The sequence below is a fragment of the Triturus cristatus genome, chromosome 3_1, assembly GCF_964204655.1.
Source record: "Triturus cristatus chromosome 3_1, aTriCri1.1, whole genome shotgun sequence".
Taxonomy (NCBI): Eukaryota; Metazoa; Chordata; class Amphibia; order Caudata; family Salamandridae; genus Triturus; species Triturus cristatus.
This window is the reverse complement of record NC_140583.1, coordinates 511,123,004-511,147,771: the sequence shown is the minus strand read 5'-3', so window position 1 is coordinate 511,147,771 and position 24,768 is coordinate 511,123,004. Positions and strand designations below refer to the sequence as shown.

General features: G+C 44.4%; 1 protein-coding gene across 3 annotated transcripts in view; it reads right to left on the bottom strand.

Annotated features, from left to right (window-relative positions):
• Positions 1–24,768, bottom strand: part of LOC146860504 (aminopeptidase Ey-like) — a 724,459-nt gene that overhangs the window by 166,751 nt on the left and 532,940 nt on the right. For all 3 annotated transcript variants that reach the window (XM_085644417.1, XM_085644415.1, XM_085644416.1), the window contains exon 16: positions 5,959–6,050. In XM_085644417.1, the coding sequence (XP_085500543.1) occupies positions 5,959–6,050 (92 nt within the window). The remainder of the gene's footprint in view (positions 1–5,958; positions 6,051–24,768) is intronic.

Genomic DNA, 24,768 nt, shown 5'->3' with positions numbered 1-24,768 from the left:
CCAATCAGCTGGACTAGTAGAACGCTACAATGGAGCCTTAAAGCTCAAGCTGGCTAAAATCCAGGCGAGCACCGGTCTTAAATGGCCTGACGCCCTGCCTTTAGCACTCCTGTCCACCAGAATGACGGTACACTCACGAGTGGGACTTAGTCCTTACGAGGTAGTCTTTGGCCGCCCGGCCAACGTATGGGGTGTGCCAAGGCCTACGAAGTTTAGCGAAATAGAGCATCCAGTACTGCTCGATTACCTGTATGATTTGACTGTTAAACTGCGTGTTTTGCACCAACAGGTACATGATACTCTTCCCCAAGCTTCTGAACCTCCTGGACACCCTATCAACCCTGGCTCGTGGGTCCTGGTCCGGAATTTCCAGCGCAAGGGCAACGACGAGCCTCGCTGGATCGGCCCTCATCTTGTGCTCCTGTCGACAAGATCAGCGGTACGAGTAAAAGGGAGGAAGCACTGGATCCATGGTACCCACTGCAAGGTAGTCCCCTTGCCTCTGCCATATGACCGGTGGGTCCAGGAAGGTATCGCCGACTCTGAGACAGACACTGTACCTCGTTTTGTACCATTCAGTGACGCACGCCTAAGAGACACAGCTTCAGTCCAAGAGAGTGACAATATTCTGCAGGAAGCTGTGCCACCATCAAATCGACTGGACACCACTGAGCCTGAACTTTTGTTCCAAGACCAAACAGCACCTGGCCGTCTCCGTTATAATTTGAGACCAAGGCTCATGGACAAATAAAGATTTCCTTACTATTTCCTTTTTGACATTTTTGGCTCTCCCATCTGAAGGACTTTCTTGATTTTTTGTTTTTCGAACCACCATCCGGGTTCTGCCGCAGGGTCGCGGTGCCAAGACTTTGGGGTACAGGCCGAAGACGTTAGGTCAACGGTTCTGGTTGGTCTAGGGCGTTTCCCTGGACTGACAGGCGTACTCCTTAGCAGAAGAAACTCATCCGCCGCGAGCGGCCCGAGTAGAGGATGGAGTTTTTTAAGATGGAGAGACCGATTGAGGAAATGAACTTTAAAGCCAGAATGTGTAGAATTGTAAAAAGTAAATGTTTTGTCTTTTTGTGCCTTTTTACACTGTGTAGTATAATTATGTTTATTGTAGGATTTGTGTTTTTCTCCGCTCAAAAGCCCATTGCACCCACTGAACAGCCTATACCTCTTTCTACTGCCTCCTCTCACTCTTTTCACCCTTTGCCTGAGCACGAACAGACCAGACGATCAGAGTTCGTAAATAACTCGTTTATCCAGCTCTTGCACCAGCACCAACTAGTAATGAATACGACCAATTGCTGGGTGTGTGGGTTAATGCCACATACCATTAACAAGGGTATTCCTTATTTGGTGCTGCCATATAGTTACAATGGATCGTCATGGGCATTCCAGACCATGTTTCTCTATGCCCTAGATACGTACTCCCCTCGCCAACCGCGTTCCATCAGACCTGGTACAAATAATAAAGCCTTAGTGAGAGGAATTGCCGATATGAGTAGGGATATTGATGCATACTCATCCATTCCCAAAGAAGAGCTGAGACCTTATGTAGGATGGAACGCGACGGGGTATAGTATTAGTCTGGGTGAAAGACAGCGAAAAATCTCATCTCCAATCTGGGTCATACCCCACATGGGTCGGTTCTGCTTACAGGGTAATGGTCAGAATCCTAGAGCTCAACTGGGAAGAAGTGACTGTACTGAAACGTACACTTTCCCGTCACAGTTTTCCCCTGCGTTTTTGACTGCCAAGGGTACATATTTCATCTGTAATGACCGAGCATATACATGGTTGCCCCCTGATTTCTCGGGCACATGTTATATTGCGAATCTGCTACCGCCTACATTTACTGCTGCCTCCGACTATCACAAGACCAGAGTTGTGAGAGGCGTGATTAGTAAGGAGGATACTGCCGGTCAGGAAGCGGGAGACTTCTTCTTGGGTTTCCTGCCGTTTTGGGGACCTATGGTCAATAGTAGGAACCTGAGACAGCTGACGCGTGTGGTTGAATCCACTGTCAAGGTAACGGCTGGTGCCCTTGGTAATCTGACAGCTGAGCTCCAAGCGGATCGCCTTATGACTTTGCAGAACCGCATGGTTCTAGACGTTATTCTTGCAGACCGCGGTGGGGTATGCAAGGTCATCCAATCCAGTTGCTGCATTTTCATACCAGATAACGCTCCAACAGTATATCAAGCCATCTCCAAACTCCATAAAATATCTGAATCCATACACGTGGATAAGGGAGATTGGTCACTGGTGGGGTGGTTCTGGGAACTGATATCTGCCTGGGGTTGGAAAGTTCTAATGGTCATTGGAATGATCTTAGCCATTCTTTTCCTGTTCTGTCTGTGCATACAGTGTGCTCCTGCGATATGTGGCCTCTGTGCTACCTTATGTATAAGGAAACCTGTATCGAGGGACGAACTAAGTAATAGGATGATGCTACAGCAACATCTCCATGACTTCGTGAACATTGACCTAGACTCGGATTAAGATGAGTATAGTGATTGCCTATGTAAGGGCAAAAGGAGGGTCTGTCGTACTTTAATATTCGGGACCGCGTAGGGAACAGGGCCCTACCCCTGTCTATCTTGGTATTAGCAAACCGCAAATGGTAAATGCGGCATGTACGAGTGCTTTACTTATCGTTCTAGCTATGAATGCACTGTGTACACGTTATTCTGCTGCACTACGCGGGTTCCATTTTGGAAGCAGTGGCCATCTTGTCATTGCCCTCACATAGGCTATAATGGAGCAAATACGGGCCTCACAGTACATGGGCTTCTTCTCTGACTTCTCTGTGACCTGGGCAGCTGGCTCTGCTGCCCCAGGTCAAACTGGTCTCACGAGCTCCCCTTCCTCTCTCCACCTGTGATTAGCATCAGGGCTTGACCCGTCATAAAACCCTTTCATTCTACACAAGCCCCTGGCTAACCTCTTTCGCACCTGGCTGTTCCTGCTTTATGACTTGTTTCCCAAAACAGGAGATGCTCATGTTTATTGGGGGGATCTGTTTACATCTAATGTGGGATCTGAACCTTGTTGTGTAAATCATTGTGGGCTGGCCGAACTGGAATGTGGGATGGTCATCATGACTCTGCTTTTTCGTTTGTAATGTATACATGTAATGGCCGTATCATAAAACCTAGGAATGTATGCTTGAGGCCAGAAAAAGGGTATTTAAAGCGAAGTCCGTTTCTATGATTTTCAGCAGTCTCCTGAGAACATACACACTGTTGTACTTCTAGGATACCTGTAATTGGTCTGCAGCCAATAAATGAATCTTTGACTTCACCCAGAAGACTCTGTGTTTCTGTAGGTCTGGAACAGGGTGAACCCAGAAGTCTTAGGGTGTGTGCCCCTGCACCGCTGGGTCTAAAATACCCAGTACTTCAATGATCCTGCAGAATGGGCCCAGTCAACAGTGGCATTTCAGATAGGTTGTTACTTTTTAGTTTTGAAGAACAAAAGTTTGATATATTGGGTGTTTTCAAACAGCACTTAAGGGACACTGCTTGTTCATGCTGTACGGGAGAATACTGGGATTGAAACCATGCTGTAAATAGAGAGGGCCTTCTGGTACCATGGCGTTGGCAGCAGCCCTGCCACACTGGACTGAGTCAAGGAAACATTTAGAAGAGTAAATTCCAAGTACACACACGATAACTCAAATGTCATCCTTTCCTTCCCTCTTCTGAGGTGTCTTCTTAAAAAGCCCACTACTGTGTATTGCAAAGTTGTATCCACTCCAATAAGTGAGATGGTTTTTGACCTTGGAGCCAGTGTTCTATTCTGCACCAAGTCAAGCGGAGCTCTTTTTCAACCCTATTTCCAACCTGAACCTTGAAATTGTGTGTGTAATTCTTATGTTTTGTAACATGTTGTGTTTCCATGTTAGTGAAACTGACATCAAGAGTTCCTATGTCCAATCTATAACCAACCCATTATTATGGGCATCAATATTGTGGGTTCCCCTACAGGGAGCAGAGCACTAAGTAGGTTGTAGCAGGGATGGACCTTTGACAAATGTGTGACTACAAGGCCTCCCCCTAATGCCCCCTAGGGAGCTGAGGCCCTGATAACGTGGGGTAATTCCTCTCAAGAAACAGTGGTGAGTATTAGACTTAGTCTAACAAAATTATTAAATGTGCCACATGCAAATTGCATACCTATAGTGCACTCATGTCTTTGGGGGAAGTGACCTCATTGCCTCTCACCCTAACAAACGCCCAAGACCATTTTCTAGACCACTAGAGAGGGCTGAAACATGTTGGTGTCTAGTTTAGTGTCATAGGACCGTCACATCCTAAATACCCTACTATGGTGTTTTTACCTTCTATCCCACTCCACCAATAAAGGATACTTTAGGAGTGGGTGAGGAATTTTATCTTTAAATATACTTCCCCATACACCTTTTCATAAGTGCTCCCTGAAACATGGTTGAGCTCACCCGACCTTTAGAAGTTGAGGTGAGCACGATGATGAAGCATGTCACTATTAGAGTGAGATCTAAATATTTAAAAAAGGGTCTCTTTTCCCTTCCCACCCACAATAATAGGTTATAGATTGGACATAGGAACTCTCAGTGTCAGTTTCACTGAAGAGAGAACCACTAGATAAGAAATAAAATCCCCCCTTGTTCCCTTTACCTTTTAAAAGAAACGCTGTATGTATTTTTTAGAAGGGACACTTAATTACCTTTGGATATACATAATAGGGAGGACCTGCCATTTCTTCATCTTTTGTGAGGACCTCTCTATCCTTTCAGGGTCCTGTTGGGTCCCTAACTGTGTAATATAGTGTTTCCGTGTTCCTCTTGTAGCAGAAACTACATGAATGTAATTTGGGGTTTATTGTTTTTGCTAATTGTGCAGCTGTTTCCACTAATTTCAAACACAACACAGCCATACTCTTATTCGCGCGAAACATAAGCTTCGTGTTACCTATTACATGAGTCTGTAATTCCTACTGTAATAAGCGCCACTCCGAGGCTTGCATTCCTGGCGTTTAAAACTTTATATGTGCCAAAAAAAGTAACCAAACCCACCAGCAAGCAATGCAAGCTCGCTGACATGCATGTATGTTTTTCTGATTTATATGTCTAATTGCGTTCCTGAAGGTTAACAGATTATATTCCAAAACAGTATTAATTCAAGTAAACTCAAAATAAACTTGCCACCATAAAACTACCTTTAGGAAAGTTTCATATTTTACATTGGTTTCTGAAGAGTGCTGGAACTTGATCGTAGACGATTTTTCGGTTTCCATTCATCCTTTGCTCTCAGATTGCTCTGATTATGAATATACATTTACATTTATATAGCGCTTACTACCCCTGAAGAGGCATTAAATTGTGGCTATGATCTGCATATAAACAATTGTTTCTGCCGTGAAGCAGTTGCCATCTGATCTAAGCACAACCAGGCAGGACAAGAGAACTTCTCAAAAATGCTAAGTATAGAGACATAAATTACTATTCGTATTGTCTTTTCACTCTTCTTCAATTTGCATTAATACCATTCATTGATTCACACCCCCCCCAGGCATTGTATGGATTGTCAGCTGATTGTTAAGTCTTCAGTTGTTGGTTTCTTCTGTGTTGTGGCTTGTCTCTACTTTTAACAATGATGGACTCCTGTAGGCATTGGCTGGCTGGAAGCCCAACAAAACCCAGTAATGTATTTCCAATATCAACGAATTAACACTAATGAAAGTAGCAACATTATTTACTATTGTTTGCAGGTCTCTAGCTTACTTTGCCACAATTCACAATCTTCAACAAACCTTCTTAAACACGTTGTATCAGCTCAAATATGTAAAATATTTCATAATACTAATCTTTTACCAAAGTCGGAATAAAATGATTTAATAAAACTGCAGATACTATAGATTCAGAGGGTAGTGAAAAAGAAAGAAGAAAACCAGAACATTCTGGGAACTTACTCATTCATCAAGCCATGTGGGAGGACTGTCCAGTTTCTGGTTACATGTTTAAAATACTGGAATAACGGAGTAACTTGCTTTTGAAGATATTTCTGTAAAGGAATCAATAGTACTTGTTTATAATACCAAAGCAACCTCATATTTATGAATGAGATTAACTTCCAATTGAATCATATCATCAGGGACAGACTTTGATCAAAAACAGCCCCCCAAAAACCTAATTTGCCATCATTGAGCCTCCTAGTGAGTGTAACAAATTCAGAGCCTTGAAAAAGGGGTTCTCCGCTAAACATACATTAAAAATTGGACCCATTCACCAATGTCAAGTAAGTTCTGAGTCCAAGCTATGACTTTCAGGCACTCCCTGTATTCAGTTGCCCAACCCTCAGAACCTGTGAAGCACCGCTTTTAGACAAGCCCAGAAGACTCTAGTTGCTGGTGGTAGCCTTCAACCCCCAATATCCCACTAAGGTGTTGATTTCTGACTCGCCCAATGACTTTAGCCACACCATGTATTCAATTCATATACTTCGGGAGCCCGTCGTTCATAGCTTTGAGGCCTTTTAGGAAGCCTCACGGTGCAGGGCACGGGCTATGGCCATTCCCTGTGCCCAGTCCTTATGTATCCAGAGGCCACAGATATTTTCTGGAACTGTGCCCTGCATGGTCTGGTATCAAGGTGTGGACTTTGGCCATCCTGGGGCAGAATTCTCGGCCATGTCAATTGGGCTCTGGGGTTGTCTGGCCATGCTTGTCACTCATTCCCTTTCCCATTCTTTTTTATTTTTCTTTCTCCAAGACCTCACATCATGTTTTAGCATATAAATGGGATCCAAAAATTACAATTCACAGATGAGTTAGTGGTCTAAAATTCCTTATACTTGTTTAACTGAAAAAAAAGCATTTTCTATTCCTAATACGTATCCCTAGCCACCCTTTCAGCGTTATAGGTGGAAAATAAACCTTGCCCTAACAAGGCAAAAAATATTATTTTCCGATTGAGGGTAGTGAACTAGGGAAGTGAAGGCTGCTGAAGAAAATTGGGCTATTCTGTCCAGGGAAAGCATGGCTCTTCCCCGAAGGCAAGGTAAGCCAGGAAAATTAGGGAATGACTTAGTGGCGGTGCTTAAGAGATGAAGAGGCCCACAAATAAAATGTTAATATTCAATTTTGTGTCACTCTCTGAAAATCTTTTCTTTAGGTCGAGCCCTGAGCCAGCGCGCAAGCGCTGCTCTGGGGTTGATCTGGGGTAGTTGAGTATGGGAGAGAAGCCACGCCCACTCCCCCACCCATCTTTTTCATTGGCTCGTGCTTTTGTCCTTTACTAAATGCTGCCTTCCATTGGTTTATAGGCCTGTTAGCCCCTCCCTATGATGGCCATGTTGTCATTTGTATCCTTACATGGCTCCTGACCCCTTTACTTTGAGTACTATTATCTCCTTCTCCCTCCCGCAGTCCGTGCCTTCTCGCCCCCCCAGCACTCCCGTTGTTCGTACCTTTGCATTCCCTGCCCCCCGCCCACCCGTTTGCAATGCAATAGGTCTCACGTAAATGCGAGTCCTATTGCATTGCAAATTCTTGTTTTGCCCAGTATCCCTTGGTTTGTATTGGTTCTATTGCTCGTCCATCTGGCTGTGTCAGTTTATATAACTGGCATCGCCTGTCAATACAGCGCTGTCAGTGTACGCCATCACCAGACTTCACACCCACCCGCTGTACCTTGGAGACACTAAGTTTCCTACAGGTGTCCCCTCAGAGGGTCTGCATCTTGAATCAAGTTACAGGAGCCCTGGTGGGGGGTGAGGGGTGCCGGAATAGGAAATGCTACAGCTTTCGAAGACCCTCACCCTTCCGGATTCCCTAAACCTGAGAGACGCTCCTAATTTCACTGAGAGCTAAACATTATCCACTTATGGGTGCAAGTTGTTCGGGTGCAGGGGGAGGCTCTACGAACAGAAACACATCTCTAGACACAACTAAACAAAATCATGCAATTCAGCCACAGAAAGCAGAGGGCCCGACACGCCTTCAAACCTGTGAGCAGACACTCGTCCTCCGTCACTAACCCTCCCAGACCTGAACTCTCTGCTTGTCCCTCCTGCACGGCCCCACCAACGCACCCAGTGCGTCTGCCACCCACCAGCAAGCGACCCCTAGCCATAGCCGTCTATGAGTGCCTCCATCCAAGTGAGGAAATATGAATTTTATGATCAGTTATGTCCCCTATCTTAGACCCCAACGGCTCCATGTACATGCTACAAGTACATGTATGTTCCCTCCACTTCCAGCTATGAAGACGCAAATACATGTGCGTCCACCGTCAACATGTCCTCTTTCAGATCCGCCATGAATGGGTCGGATATTCCGTTCCTAAGTATGATTGGCCACCGACTTTATATGGTTCACTTTCCACGTTTTACAGTTCAGGCGAGTAGGCCCTGAATTCTGCCGTCGAGCCTCTTCTGCCTCTGAAAGCTACAGTCTGGATTCGCATCTGTATCCATGAACTTTGTCCTACTCCCTGCGCGGCTAACGGTGCCCGGCTCAGCCTGATTGCCTGCCAAAACTCTATTCAGCCTTCAAGTTATCTGCTCCGCTCCTCATCCAATACATTCCTGTCTAGTAGTTTAGGTAAACATCCTTTCAGCTACAGAGCAAAGGGCCCGGCCTCACCGCCTCCGTGCAAGTAATTCATAGCCCCTGTTACCATGGAAGGCCCATGCCCCACGCATCTCATGTAGACACGTAGACACTTGTACCCACACTAGCAGTCAGTATAGAATAGACTCTGCCTGAGAGACCTTCCCTTCCAGATAATACAGTTCCTTAAACACCAGATATTAGATACGATTTGGGATTAGGTTGTCTTGACATCCCAGACTTTTGTCTCCTCATGAAGGGCTCAATGTCAAGTCCCTTTCACCCTCTAGTTACACGTCAATCACACGTCATGCGGCTGCGCGCGCATCTCTGCCAAGTATTTCTGCTGACATTGCAAGATTCTCTTATGACTCCACCCACTTATGATATCATCTTAATGACGTTTCTAGTATACGCCTTTTTCACGCCTACTGTAACTCCTTTTTCATTACGTATGTGTATTCTTATCTTTCTTATCAGCTGTTACGCCTCCTGCATCTGTCTTTACTGTAAATGCATTTTACTATATATATGTTTGCCTGTCAATAATGTATTGCCTATCCCTTCCTGAACCTTCGTGGTGATGGAATATGATTGCCATGGTTCGAACCATAATTCCTTTGTAAGGAATAAAGTCCTTTTCAGAACCTCTAATACCACGGATTCTGCCTCTTATTTTTACTGAGTTATTTTTACTAGACTTTACCGCATAAAAAATAGTACAGGTAATTTAAATATTTACCACATAATTGGCGCCCGAACAGGGACACCTTCCCCATCTCACGCGCCGGAGGTGCGTTGCAGGCCCGGTCTCCTGTCACAGCTGGACGGACAACTACGCGTACCTCAGGATTTCCTGTATCTCCCTCCGGCCAAGCGGGAGTGACTGAGGCTGCGATCAACACCCAGACGAGGCGGTGAGGAGTGCGAAGGATCCCGACCAGAGCCTAGCTGAGAGAGCAAGATCCGAGGTATACAGAGGCCCACCAGGTTCCGAAGTTTCCGAAGTACCTATGTCACGAGTCGAGTTCAGTCCGGTCCAGTCCAGTCCAGTTTCCGAGGCCTTCTGTTCCGTTCCGTGCTTCCCGGTGAGTACCGTTGCTGGGGACGCATTTAGACGTGCACATTAGTTTGTGCCGGTCAAGACGGGTTTGGGTACACAGATCCGGTCTGCACTGTTTTAGCAGTGTATCTGTACTGTTCAGCAGTACATCTGTTATGTTTAGTAAGTACATCTAGTATATTCAGTATTATCTAGTACATCGAGTATTATGCAGTTAGCTAGTTTTATTCTAATTATCATTGTTCGTTTTAAATGTTTTAATAAGGTTTTAAATGTCGTGGTATGAGTGATTGTTCAATTTTTATCGTTGTGTTTATTGTTCTAATTATGTTCAAATCCAAGTGTTAAAAGTTCGAGTAAGAATCAAGTAACAAGGTTTTAAGATGCCGTTCTTTTCAAAATTAAGACAGATAAAAACTAGAAAAGGGATACTCGAAGAAGCCGTTCCCATTCCACCTAGGGATACTCCAGGGTACTTCATGTACCACAAACATGGCCTAGATGCCGTATTATATCTCGATTTATGGGTGGACTACACCAAAGATTTAGCAGAGAATCAGAGATGGCCCGTCGCTGGGACATGGGATGCAGATTGCATCATGAGAATAGAAGAATTATTATGGAAAAAGAAAGCCAGACAGTCACAGAAGGATGCCATCGAATTATGGCGCAAAGAATCGCATAGACGCACAGAGAAAGCGTTCAGAAAGGAAGAGAAAGGTAGGGGGAAGTCAGACAAAGCCCGAGAAAACATATTAATTGAGGAAGGTATCAGAGTAAAAACAGAACAAGTAGACAGACAACGAAACACTCTTATGAATGGTATGTATCCTCTTCTGGCCGAGGGTTTACCTAAGGCCACTCCGGAGGTACCAAAGGATCTGCCACCTCCATTACTTCCGATTAAAGCACATCCCAAGACCGCAAAGGACATTTTCCTTTCTTCTTATTTAGACGATGTAGCCCCCGAATATGTTAATGTTGCGCATCAACGCGCATCACCTGTTGACGATGCTCAACGTCAAGATCATCCGCCTCCACCTCCGCAGCAACAAACTCCCCCACACATTTCAAACGTTCCGTCCGTTTCTACAGTCCTTCCTGCATCCACACTCTCTAATTTACATCTAATGAATCCTTTTGGACTAGGCACCTCAGGAGGTGCGACAGGAGGTTTTACTACGCCCCCGCCAGTGCCTAGATTGACCTATAGGGATCTGGCACTCCAACGCACACCTCAAGCTAATCACAAAATATTTAATGAAACTCTTCCAGATTGTAGATATGATCCAGTGCCCGGTAAACACGACAGAATGTTGCTGTCATCACTACGTATACGACGAGCTTCAATCTATTTAATGACACTACCAGGAATGGTTGCCCATCTAGACAATATATACCGCTTTGTCCAAACAGGACAAGGTTCTGAAAGCATTGGCGAGGCCATGGAATACCAGAAAGTGGATATACAGAAATTACTGTTACGATTCCTCATAAACTGCCTGATCAGAAACAGAGATAGGCCTGAGGTAGATCAGGAAGAAATGCAAGTGCTTACCAGATGGGGTCAGAATATATCAGAGGGAAGACATGATAAACAGAAGAGTATAGAAGTTATGTGCCGAAAAATTAGGAAAGAAGTAGAACGAATACATGAAAGAAGAGTAGAGAACGATAAAACTGAATCAGAGGGAGAGGAGGAGGAAGAATCAGAAATAACGACAGGACAATCAGAATTACCAGCTAGAGAAACGATAGCTTATGTAGGTAGAGGAAGATCTGTTAATAATGCAACACGTCCGTCACGTCCAGGATGTAACAGAATTCTTCAAACAGTTATATCAAATCCTAGGACCCCAGAACACTTATTCCAGGCTACTGATAAATTACTTCGAGAGCGAAGGGGGTACCATGTGCTCGATTCTATGGACGAACAAGAATTAGCCAGGTCAGCAGTACAATGGGCTGACAGTTCTGAGAAATACAGTGATGATGCGTTAGCACACACGTTTCTGAATCTTACACCAGACGAACAGCGTTTAGCTGGTATATACATGATTCAACACCTCCTTATATTATATAAAAGCCAACACTCTGATCCTGGTCCCCTACCTGATATCCTGATAGAATTACTGACGAATAAATGGAGAGGTTCGGGTACTGATTTAATTAAAGAAATCCTAGAATATCGACACCAGTACCTTGTCTTCGTATGCCCAGAACATGTTTCAGTTCCCACCGTGGAAAGAAAAACGTATCACATAGACAGACAGAATCCCTTACGTGAAGTGCACCCAGTCAAAGGTGAAGACAATACTCTTAAACGCGTGTTTGTGTACACGCCCATAACTAAAATAGAATTATTGGAAATGAAAAAAGTAGTACCCAGCCATGACAAAGATCCAGCAGGTTTCCACCGTGAATTAAAAGACATGTTACTCATGGGAGATTATACCTACCCTGACATTATGAAAATATTAAAAGTATTATTGCCTGCCGGTATTTACGAGAAACTTAAAGAAAAGGAATGGGAGGTGGGAGACCAAAAGATAGATTGGACAGCAATAGAAAACGAAGAAAGGGCCCGAGCTGCAGGTTCAGGGCTTGGGGAAAAGACTACAGCATTACCAGGATTACTAGTGCAAGTACTGCCTCGTTTATTAACTACGAAAAAGGAAGACTGGGGTGCAATTTCAGCCTGTAAACAAAAACAAGACGAAGACACTAGTGATTTTTATTCCCGATTTGAAAAATGTTTTGGTATTAATAGTGGCATAAAAGCAAATAGCGAGTCGTATCCACATCTGTTTGTGACCAAACTAGTCGAAAATTCCCTGCCCCAAGTTAAGAATAGAGTATTGAAATTCGAGAGTACTTGGCAAGGTAACACCCCGTCACAGATGTTACAAATGTTACAATATCACCACAATAGAATTAGAGAAGAACAAGAACATGAACAAAGACGTATGAAAGACACGAAAATGAAAATGCTTGTTGCTCAGTCAGTTCCAGCTGACGGTCATAAAAAGGGTACGACACAGTCCAGTAATTCCGCAGTTCCTGTAAAAGGGACATGCAACTATTGTAAACAGCCAGGTCATTATATAAACGATTGTGCAGTTCTGAAACACAATATCTCCACGGGTAAAACCAAGGAGAGACCGCATCCAACTAGACAGGATCAGATCCAACAGCCAGTATCTCCGAATGTACAAACCGTACCAGTATCACAGCCACAGCCTATTACCGCAACACAAACGACGACACAACAGATGTACCAGTATGCACAAAATGATTATCCAGATTATCAGCGATACACATGAGGCAGCCTAGAGAGGAAAGTTGGCTTACCCCTTATTGAGGTACCTGTAGATCAAGAGGGACCTTATGTACACAGTCACGTATTAGGGAAAGATAGAAAGTTTTTAGTTGACACAGGGGCAAGCAGAACGACTATAAGTCACAACGAAGTTCCAGGGGCACCCCTCTCAGGCTCACAGAATATTTCCCTTGGATTCTCAGGAAAGCCTATTATTAATGAAGTATCGCAACCGCTTCCATTTACAGTTGGTCCACTAACCCGGACTACAGACTTATTGCTTACTAAATCATGTCCAGAAAACTTGTTAGGTATAAAGACATTGAAAGCTCTAGGAGCTGTAATATGTTGTTCTCCGGAAGGAGTACGACTATTTTTGCGTGACTTTAAAGGTCACTACGTGTCAAGAGACATAGATCACCGGTTACAGAATCTACCTGCACATTTATGGGCACAAGGCCCCACTGATGTAGGATGTATGCACATTACACCATATCGAGTCACACTCAAAACAGGAGTGGTATTACCACGAATACGACAATACAAGTTACCTCCAGATGCTGTTGTGGCTTTGCTGCAAATCATTGACGAGCTCATTGCACAAGGAGTGGTTGTGGAAACCGACTCCAATATATGTAATTCTCCGATTATTCCGATTCTTAAACGAACTGATCCGAAAGCACCCCCAGTATATAGATTAGTTATTGATCTGCGCGAATTAAATAAATGCATTGTACCACAATACCCCGTGGTCCCAGATATCTCTTCATTACTAACAGCCATTGATTCCGAAGCAACGTTCTTTACTGTAATTGACCTCAAGAACGCCTTTTTTAGCGTCCCAATCGATCCGGAAATCCAATATTTGTTCGGATTCTGTTTAAATGGACGAAGTTTCAAATTTACACGCGCACCTCAAGGATTCACAGAAAGCCCCAGCATCTATAGCCAAGCACTGAAAAGACAACTTGACAGTATCCACATGCCAGTTAACACTGCCCTGCTTCAATATGTCGATGATCTGCTGATCACCGCTCGAAGCGAACCCGAATGTGAAAAAGCATCACTGACGGTTTTACATTTTCTGGCCGACAAGGGACACAAGGTGTCCCCTTCAAAGCTACAATTCTGTGTCCAGCAAGTTGTGTACCTTGGGCACTTGCTGTCCAAGGGGGGGAGACAGCTCACACCTGACCGCATTCAGTTAATTATAAACATGCCAACACCTAAGACACAAAAGGAGGTACGGGCCTTCATAGGCCTCACTTCGTACTGTAGGCAGTGGATTTCCCAATATGCATTTTTAGCAAAACCACTCATTCAGTTGACAACTCAGGAGGCAGCGACATCGACTGTCCTCCCTTGGACTCAGGAACATACACAAGCTTTTGAAAGCTTAAAGAAAGCTTTATGTCAAGCACCTGTTTTAGCTACACCATGTTACAGTAAGCCGTTTACACTCTTTGTTACAGAACGCGAAGGTACTGCCTTGTCAGTACTCACTCAGGAACAAGCAGGATCACACAAACCGTGTGCTTACTTTTCTAGCACATTAGATCCAGTAGCTCAAGCTCTTCCGGCGTGCCTGAAATCAGTCGCAGCAACAGCTTTAGCGATCAGACAAAGCGATGCCATAGTATTGGGACATCAATTGACAGTACAAGTACCACACACAGTAGAGGTTCTCTTGAACCGGACACAAACACAACACTTGACTATAGCAAGACTGACGGGTTATGAATTGACATTGTTCCAGCCACACATAGAAATTAGACGTTGTAGTACATTAAATCCTGCCACACTTTTGCCATTAAGTGGAACAGACCCATTGACACATGATTGCATTGAAGTCATTACTATTACGACGAAACCTAGACAAGACTTAACAGATATTCCATTACCAGGTCCAGACCTGACGTTGTATGTAGATGGTTCATGCATGAGAACAAGTACAGGAGAGTTAGTGGCCGCTTATGCCGTCACAACAGACAATGAAGTTATTGAAACAAATTGTATTAACACCTTGTCAGCTCAAGCAGCAGAGCTCATCGCTCTGACACAAGCCTGTATTCAAGCCAAAAATAGGAAAGTTAACATATACACAGATTCACGTTATGCATTCGGAGTCGTCCATGACTTCGGCGTCCTTTGGCGAGAGAGAGGTTATTTAACTTCCCACGGTGCCAACATTCAACACGGTCCCCTCATTCAAGCTCTATTAGATGCAATACATCTACCTACTGCGATATCTATTATGAAATGTAAAGCCCACACAAAAGTTACTGATATCATTTCCCAGGGTAACGACCTAGCCGACCGAACAGCTAAACAGACTGCTCAGAATCGGAATCACGCAACTGACATGACAACGACAATAGTTCCGACATCGACACACTGCATGACAGTTAAGGATCCCGCCCTTGATGTAATCGACATACAGACACATGCTACACCAGAGGAAATCAAGAAATGGACTGAACTAGGAGGGATCCAGACAGATCAGGGATGGATGACGAAGGGAAAATCTATATGGTTTCTCCCCGATTCCATGGTCCAAGTTATTATTAACACAATACATAGTCCAGCACACCTAGGAGAAAAAGCTATGCTAGATAGTATTCAACATATTTGGTTCAATAAACACTTGCGAGCAGCAGCTAAACAGAAAGTACGTACCTGCATGATTTGTTGTCAGTTCAATCCCGGTAAAAGCATTCCTGTAGAGCAAGGTGGATTTCAACCTCCCGATCACCCTTTTGAAGTCCTCCAGATGGATTATATCCAGATGGAACGTTGTCGAGGATTCAAATATGTCCTCGTAGTTGTATGTGCGCTTTCCCGTTGGACGGAAGCCTACCCTGTCTCAGATTACACTGCTCCGACCACTGCCAAGCAGCTGGTTCGCGAATTTTTCCCACGGTATGGTTTGCCCCGTGCTGTGTATTCAGATAACGGTCAGCCGTTCTCATCCGAGCTAATAAAACACGTTTCACTCTTGTTAGGTTATCAATGGAAATTCCACTGTGTCCGGCATCCCGAGGCAGCAGGTCTTGTGGAGCGTCATAATCAGACTCTGAAAATTAGACTTGCGAAAATCTGTAGAGAAAAAGGTGTCGACTGGATAGTAGCCTTACCAGTTGTGCTCTTTTACATGAGAATGGTAGCACATTCTCGAACAGGGCTATCCCCGTATGAGGTGATCTTCGGTAGACCACCAAATATGTGGGGGACGCCTATACCTCGTAAAATCACTGATGTTGATTGTAATATGCTGACAGATTACCTGGCTTCCTTGATGTCTGCACTACAATCTTGTCGTTCACAGGTAGCTGCAGCTTTTCCCGATAACACTGAGGTGAAGCCGCATGAAGTGGTTCCCGGAGATCTCGTGCTTGTGAGGAACTTCGACAGGAGGAGCCCGCTGGAGCCTCGTTGGCAGACGCCCAAGCTCGTTTTACTGACCACGAGGACTGCCGTAAAGCTTGAGGGACGTAAAGGGTGGTTGCACTCGAGCCATATCAAAAAATTTCATGGATTACCGTCAGACTTGAACTTTCAACCCTGCATTCCCTCACAGACTGACTCAAAACTCCCCCTGGTTGAAAAATCAGAGAAAGAACTTTATAAACTGAAACTAAGGTCTAGCAAGTCAGACAATTTGATTGTTTAAGTCCTCTCCAAGGTGAATCGGTTGAATTTGTCTCTGACATGTATCCTCTAGACCGAAATAGAGAGAGAAATAGACAGAAACAGCTCAAGAAACATGAATACTGTAAATCACTTCGTAGTCACTGTGTAGTAACATTGTTGATTATGTTCTTTCTAAGCTTTTTGATTCTTGCTGCTAGTATATTGTTGCATATATATTACCCTATTTCCAAGCGTGCTTTTAATGTTACTGCCGAACATTCTTTTAGTGAATTACCTCCACATGAGTTGTCCTATAGATTTGCGCTGCGTAATAACACATTCATTAGTATGTTACATCATTCCCATCAGACCAGTAACGCAACAAACTGTTGGATATGTGGCCGACTCCCTCCCTATCAGAAATACAAGGGAGTTCTGCCTCTCTTTCCGTATCCATTCACACACAATGGCTCCTGTGGAGCATGGTTTAGTTTGATTAACTCTTTAGGCTCAAATTCCGTAGTTTATCAAGACAACAGGGTATGGGGAAACCTGAACTTAGTTTTGCTTAAAGTCTGTTACCTTAACAAGGAGGGATTTCCCAAAAGAACAGGAACTGATCTAGAAAATGAAGTATATGGATTAGGTAACTTTACACTTAACCTCATGATTCTGAATGTTGAATCCGGAGCTACACCTATCTTGCCTGCTATGTCAGTATTTCCAGTTAAAGGAGAACTATGTATAAGAAAGAATGGTTCAGTATATATGGGTCATAGTAAATGCACTACTGTGATAGAATTCAATGATCAAGGCAAGTCTACATTTAGAGCTTCCCGTCATTCCTACTTCATATGTGGTCATACCGCATATATACGTTTACCTCCAGACTGGGATGGTACCTGTTACATTGCATTTCTTTTGCCACCTGTTTTCCTAGCCCCTCCTGATTATCATAGGAATACCCATTTAGTACACAAAAGACCGCAGAGAGATCTCCCGATTGTCGACTACACTGAAACGGCATGGGAACAATACACAGATTTCAATAAAGGTTTCTTTCCCTATATAGGTGTTGTCACTAATAGTAAACTGATACGTAGATTAACTAGAACCCTTGAAGCAGTAGTGAATGAAACTACTTCCGCCCTAGGCAACTTAACAGAGGAGCAGTCTGCGATGCGGATTGTTGTTCTTCAAAATCGTCTTGTCCTTGACGTCATCCTAGCCGATAGGGGCGGAGCCTGTAGAGTCATCGGATCGAGTTGTTGTATTTTCATTCCTCAAAATGCGCCATCAGTATATAAGGCCATAACTCGTCTTCATAAGATTGTAAGCCAGATACACCAGAATCCAGGCACCTGGACTTGGTCCGGTTGGCTCTGGAGCGTGTTGTCAGCCTGGGGATGGAGGATCCTATCCTTCCTAGGTATTGGCTTTCTCATAATATTCAGTTGCTGCCTGTGCCTACAGTGTGGGCCAGCGATTTGTGGCCTGTGTGCCACATCGTGTATCCCACATCCAAGTTTTCATTCAAGATCCCGGAAGAAGAAAGAAGAACAAATGATGCTATATGAACAGATTGATGGATTAATGAAGATCGATATTTCATGAAGGGTCCGTAGGGGACAAGGAGGGAATGAGGAAATATGAATTTTATGATCAGTTATGTCCCCTATCTTAGACCCCAACGGCTCCATGTACATGCTACAAGTACATGTATGTTCCCTCCACTTCCAACTATGAAGACGCAAATACATGTGCGTCCACCGTCAACATGTCCTCTTTCAGATCCGCCATGAATGGGTCGGATATTCCGTTCCTAAGTATGATTGGCCACCGACTTTATATGGTTCACTTTCCACGTTTTACAGTTCAGGCGAGTAGGCCCTGAATTCTGCCGTCGAGCCTCTTCTGCCTCTGAAAGCTACAGCCTGGATTCGCATCTGTATCCATGAACTTTGTCCTACTCCCTGCGCGGCTAACGGTGCCCGGCTCAGCCTGATTGCCTGCCAAAACTCTATTCAGCCTTCAAGTTATCTGCTCCGCTCCTCATCCAATACATTCCTGTCTAGTAGTTTAGGTAAACATCCTTTCAGCTACAGAGCAAAGGGCCCGGCCTCACCGCCTCCGTGCAAGTAATTCATAGCCCCTGTTACCATGGAAGGCCCATGCCCCACGCATCTCATGTAGACACGTAGACACTTGTACCCACACTAGCAGTCAGTATAGAATAGACTCTGCCTGAGAGACCTTCCCTTCCAGATAATACAGTTCCTTAAACACCAGATATTAGATACGATTTGGGATTAGGTTGTCTTGACATCCCAGACTTTTGTCTCCTCATGAAGGGCTCAATGTCAAGTCCCTTTCACCCTCTAGTTACACGTCAATCACACGTCATGCGGCTGCGCGCGCATCTCTGCCAAGTATTTCTGCTGACATTGCAAGATTCTCTTATGACTCCACCCACTTATGATATCATCTTAATGACGTTTCTAGTATACGCCTTTTTCACGCCTACTGTAACTCCTTTTTCATTACGTATGTGTATTCTTATCTTTCTTATCAGCTGTTACGCCTCCTGCATCTGTCTTTACTGTAAATGCATTTTACTATATATATGTTTGCCTGTCAATAATTGTATTGCCTATCCCTTCCTGAACCTTCGTGGTGATGGAATATGATTGCCATGGTTCGAACCATAATTCCTTTGTAAGGAATAAAGTCCTTTTCAGAACCTCTAATACCACGGATTCTGCCTCTTATTTTTACTGAGTTATTTTTACTAGACTTTACCGCATAAAAAATAGTACAGGTAATTTAAATATTTACCACACAAGCCCAACTTGTCAGATCCTCTTCGGCACAGCCGGGCGGGCGGCCCTCCAACAGATGGCGGCTGACAGCAGCGACAAGCAGCAAAGAGAAGGTGCAATTCCCTCGGCACAGCTGCCAGAGGCAAGTAGGTGCAGTATTTAGATGCCCTATGCCACGCGGCATGGGCACAAACAAGGCATCTCAAAGACTGCTGAAGAAGGGAGTGGGGCAAGAAGCCGGTCGGGCTCCGGATCAAGGATACCACCACATCAGCTGCAGCGATTCCACCATACCAAGCACAGTAGTACAATCATATATTGCGCACACTGATTCCACCAAGCTCTACTCTGCAGAGACCTTGCCTTGATGCCCCTGAATAATTCTTAAACAGATTCTTTTCAATGCCTTTTTCCTTTGATTTATTTTTGTAAGTGATGTGCGAGTGTCGATTACAGGCATTTTGCAGAGAAATGCATTGGCTTTATGCAACATCCATAAAAATGTGTATTATAGATCCAAAACAGGACCTCACGTGTGAGAAATGGGGGGGGGGCGGTCACAGAGATTACTTACAGTAATATTATTAAGCTGCTGCTGTTGCAATATTGAAAACACAGCACTATCCCTGGATATTGGATGTAAACACGTTTAAAATTTAGACCAGTGTTAGCGACCAGGCCAAAGGAGGAATAAAAGAACTGAAACTAGAGCATAATTTCAAAGTTCATCCGAACAGGCCCCCAAAATCCTTAAAATGTCCCTGACCATAACATCTAGGTCAGTGAATCCACAAGCATATGATGTGCATAGGGGTTCCACGATACTGAGTGAGCAGTGATTTCACATTAGTATCACACGCACAATACAACACAAAGGATACTGTTGTTCACCATTGGTGTTCTAGGGGCTCGGATGCAGTATTTTTTAAATTAATAGAATATTATTACTGCTTCTGCCCCAGGACAATCGTCTACTATAAACTCTTAAATAGCGATCTGGCTGCTGTTTTCGTTCTTTGTCCAGTAAAGCTATTGATGCATTGGTCAAGTGCAGGATTCCATGCCACACAGGCACACACATGGGGCACATGTCACACAAGAGGCACATGCCATACGCGTGGCTGCACAGAAACAGTCCCGGGCGGACACTGCGACGGGAGCCTAGAGAGGACAAGTTCTGCATCCAATGTGACATCGAAGAACCAGCACTTGGACAAGAAACAGACTAAAAGAAAAACTGTCTCTCTCTGAAGGGTGTCACTGACCACACACCTGCCGTTTCTAAGCACTATAATTAACAGGTGCTATTATCCAATTGTCCTGCTGAGACTCAACCCCGCGTCGTACTGCTGACGGGAGATGTCAGAGCCGAGCATTTAGCTGCCATCTTGTGCTTGACCTGAGAGTTCACGTGTGGAAGAGTCTGAATTGTTGCTGGTGCACTCAGTTTTGCATCAGTCCATTGAGTTTACAAAGTCTCGGTGATGGCAACAATGTAATCCGAGCAGCTCTGACCCCTCGACCCATGCCTGTGAAAGATGAGCAGATGTTGTAACTCAAAGCATTTGGTTTCACTGTCTGCCAATTAAGGCTATGTGGTTCAAGTCCACGCATTATTCTGTTGCATGTGGCTTCCATAGACGCCATCTTAGAAGATAAAGGTTTATGGCTGATGATGATGTGACACAAGTTGGCAAATACGTTGGTTATGCTCTGGCTTGATGCAACAGCACCTGTACCGCCACCTCTGGACCCCATGAGCCCACGGCACGATCGAGAATAACAGTGCTGCTGCCAGGACCTTCTGCCAGGCCCAGGAACCTGTTTAGGGAAGGGAGGAGGGACAATAAAGAACGGCAAAGACCTATCCTGTATGTCCTTAAAGTAAGCATTAGTGGGAGAGAGGGATAATAGACACACCAGATATGCGATTTTATTTCTGGCAGTCCCATAAAAGCACTTCAAGGGAGGGGCGAGACTGGTATTTTTTTGGGGAGAAGGGAAATGCCGAGCACACAGAATTATAGTTGGGTTGTTGCCATTAAGGGGTTTTAGCATGGCAGTCACCAAGAGCCACTAGTGTGAATACCAGATTCCAAATCCAGTTAGTCACTGCCTTGACGTAGCAATAGAGGTAAACAAAGGCTGCTTCCCACTGTTGCTTTGTCAGAGGAATTCCAGGCTCCTCTGATAGGACTCTCTGAGTGCCGGTCAGTGCAGCATTAGCCCTCTGCTCCGACCACACAGCTTTGGGAAGGAAGGAGGATAAGCGACACAGAGGATGTTGATGGAGGGTGGCAGGAGGTGAGGATTTTCTTTTTAGGTCGAGCCTGGGCAGCACATGCACTGCTCTGAAAAGAATGCTGTATTCGAGTATAGACTTGAAGCCCCGCCACTCTCTGCCCATATTTGTCATTTGTCATTGGCTTGTGTCAATGTCATTCGTAAATTCTGGCTTCTAAATTTGTTAATTGGCTTGTTAGTCCCTCCTTAGTACCACCTTGTCTTCATTTGTAACCTCCCATGAGGACTGGCCCTTTTACTTCTGTTGTTACACAGTATGTCTTATTTAGTCTGTCAGCACTATTTTCTTTAATGAGTTTTTCCTACTGCAAGCACAACATGCTTTCCTTCCACATTCAGCATGCCATGCGCGCTTTCCCTTTTCAAGCTGTCCGGAACAATGGCGGGCACTTATTTTAAATGAAATAGGTCTCGCATTTACAAGAGTTTGATGTATTGGCATTGTACATGACAATCAGCCTCATGCATCAAGCCAAAATCCAGTCGGTAAAATACCGATTTGCTAATAGCTCCCGGTATTGAGTTAAAAATACCCAATCCCAATGCATCAACCCAAAAGCAAAAATCGCTATTTAAGGAATCCTTAAATAGCGATTCCTTAAATAGCGATAGCATTTAAGGAATCCCAAATTGAGATTCCTTAATTAAAGGAATCTTAATTTGGGATTCCTTAAATGCAATGCATGAAAGTTAAAAAATTAGCGATTTCGCTAATAGGGGGAGCAAATTACCATGAAGATGAACTGCATGGTAATTTGCTAAAAGTTTGAAAAATGCACTTTTGTGCATTTTTCAAAGTTTCATGTTGCGCACACACATGCCCTTAGAGCATGTGTGTGTGCAACATATGTGCACATATCAATTTCAGGGGTGCAATGGGGTGTCATTTTGACACCCTTGCACCCTTGAAATTGCATGAGCAATTTGCGAGAACCTACTGGTACTCGCTATTTGCTCATGCAATCTCCAATTCATTCCTATGGGCCTGGAGGCCCATAGGAATGATTGGGACCGCATTCCTTAATTGCTACTCGCAATTTGCTAGTAGCAATTAAGGAAAGTTAAGGAATCGCTATTTGAATAGCGATTCCTACATGCATAGCCTTTTGCTATTCCTTATTAGCGAATCCTTATTTTTCGCTAATAAGGAATCGCAAATGCCAATGTTGATGCATATGCCCCAATGCCTTTTATTTATGTGTTAAAATTATCAACATAGATAAATAAAAGGCAGTGTCATTTACAATGCCAATAGCTTAAACTCTCGCAAATGTGAGACCTATTGCATTGCAAATGCTTGTTTTTCTTTGTTCCGGGTTCATCCTGGTACCACCTGGGGTTTAGATGTGCCCAAATATCCCCACGTTGGTCCCAGGAAAGCGTTTGTACAGCAATGTATGGTTTGTGAAATGATTCAAAAACACAATAAATGTGATGAATTTAGGATTTGTTTTTACCTTTTTCTCCTTCGATTAAATTGAACATACATGTAAGAAACCAATGCTGAACGCTGAAAATGCAGGTAGTAGGAACGTTCACACAAAACACCACAGAGCTTCTCGAACTTGAATATATGACATTACATCACGGTGTTCACACCGCGATGCCTTTACAACGCAGGCATTACAACGCTAGTCGTTTTAATGACTTGCGCTGGAGGGCGCTGGATTTAGGAATAGTATGATTTACTATTCCAACTCCAGTCTACGTACAGTAGGGAAGGTGTTGGAATAGTAAATCATACTTTTCCTTAGGTTAGAGCGCCATCCAGCGCAAGTCATTGTAATGACTTGCGTTTTAATACCCGCGTTGAAAAGGTATTGCGTTGTAAACACCGCGATGTAAACGCCGTTTCCCCTCGAACTTGTATGCATTCGGTAAGGCCCTACATAATTAAAAATAAGTTAACCCTTCTGCTGCGATTTTTAAATCACTGTTTTAAATTTTCATACATCTGCATCATACACCAGACCATTTTTAGGTCTCGTATGAGACAGCGCTTTAGCGCTGCTCTGGCGAGACTTATAGTAAGCGAGTTTTGGAAGTGCAAACAGGGGCTTTTCAGGCCTCCAAATACAGTGCATGTGCCCTGGGCGCGCGCACCATTTGGCAGCCTGAAAAGCACTGCCTGATCACTTGCTTTGATGTCCTCAGTGAGCTGCGCGGCCACTGAGGACATCAAAGTGCACACCATTTGCCACCCCCTTGTTTTTTCCTTTGATCCCTATCTTTCCCTTCCTCAATCTCACCCTCTCCCTGCCTTTTACAACTGCGGCCCGCACCACTGCGCCTGCCCCCACTCCCCCCTCCCACTCCCTCCTCGTCAGCTTCAGTGCGCTCTTGTTCTGTGCCACTCGTTTTTCCTCGTTTTTTGTGCCTTTCTGCCCTCTGTTCCACTCGTTTTCCCTCTTTTTGTGCCTTTCTGTCCTCTGTTACACTCGTTTTCCCTCTTTTTTTGTTCCTTTCTGCCCTCTGCTCCTCTCGTTTTTGTGCCCTTCTGCCCTCTGTTCCACTCGTTTTTGTGCCCTTCTGCCCTCTGTTCCACTCGTTTTTGTGCCCTTCTGCCCTCTGTTCCACTCGTTTTTTGTGTGCCTTTCTGCCCTCTGCTCCTCTCGTCTTTTGTGCCCTTCTGCGCCACTCTTTTTTGTGCCTTTCTGCCCTCTGTGCCACTCATTTTCCACTCTTTTTTTGTGCCTTTCTGTCCTCTGTTCCACTCGTTTCCCTCTTTTTTTTTTGTGCCTTTCTGCCCTCTGTTCCACTCGTTTTTTTGTGCCCTTCTGCCCTCTGTGCCACTCGTTTTGCCTCGTTTTTTGTGCCTTTCTGCCCTCTGTTCCTTTCGTTTTTCTGTGCCCTTCTGCGCCACTCGTTTTTTTCCCTTTTGCCCTCTGTCCCACTCGTTTCCCCACCGCTATTCCCCCTGTGGACCCCTTCCAACACTACATATTCACCAAAGGATTGTGTGTGTGTGTGGGGGGGGGGTGTGCGTGTGCGTGTGTGTGTGTGTGTATATATATATATATATATATATATATATA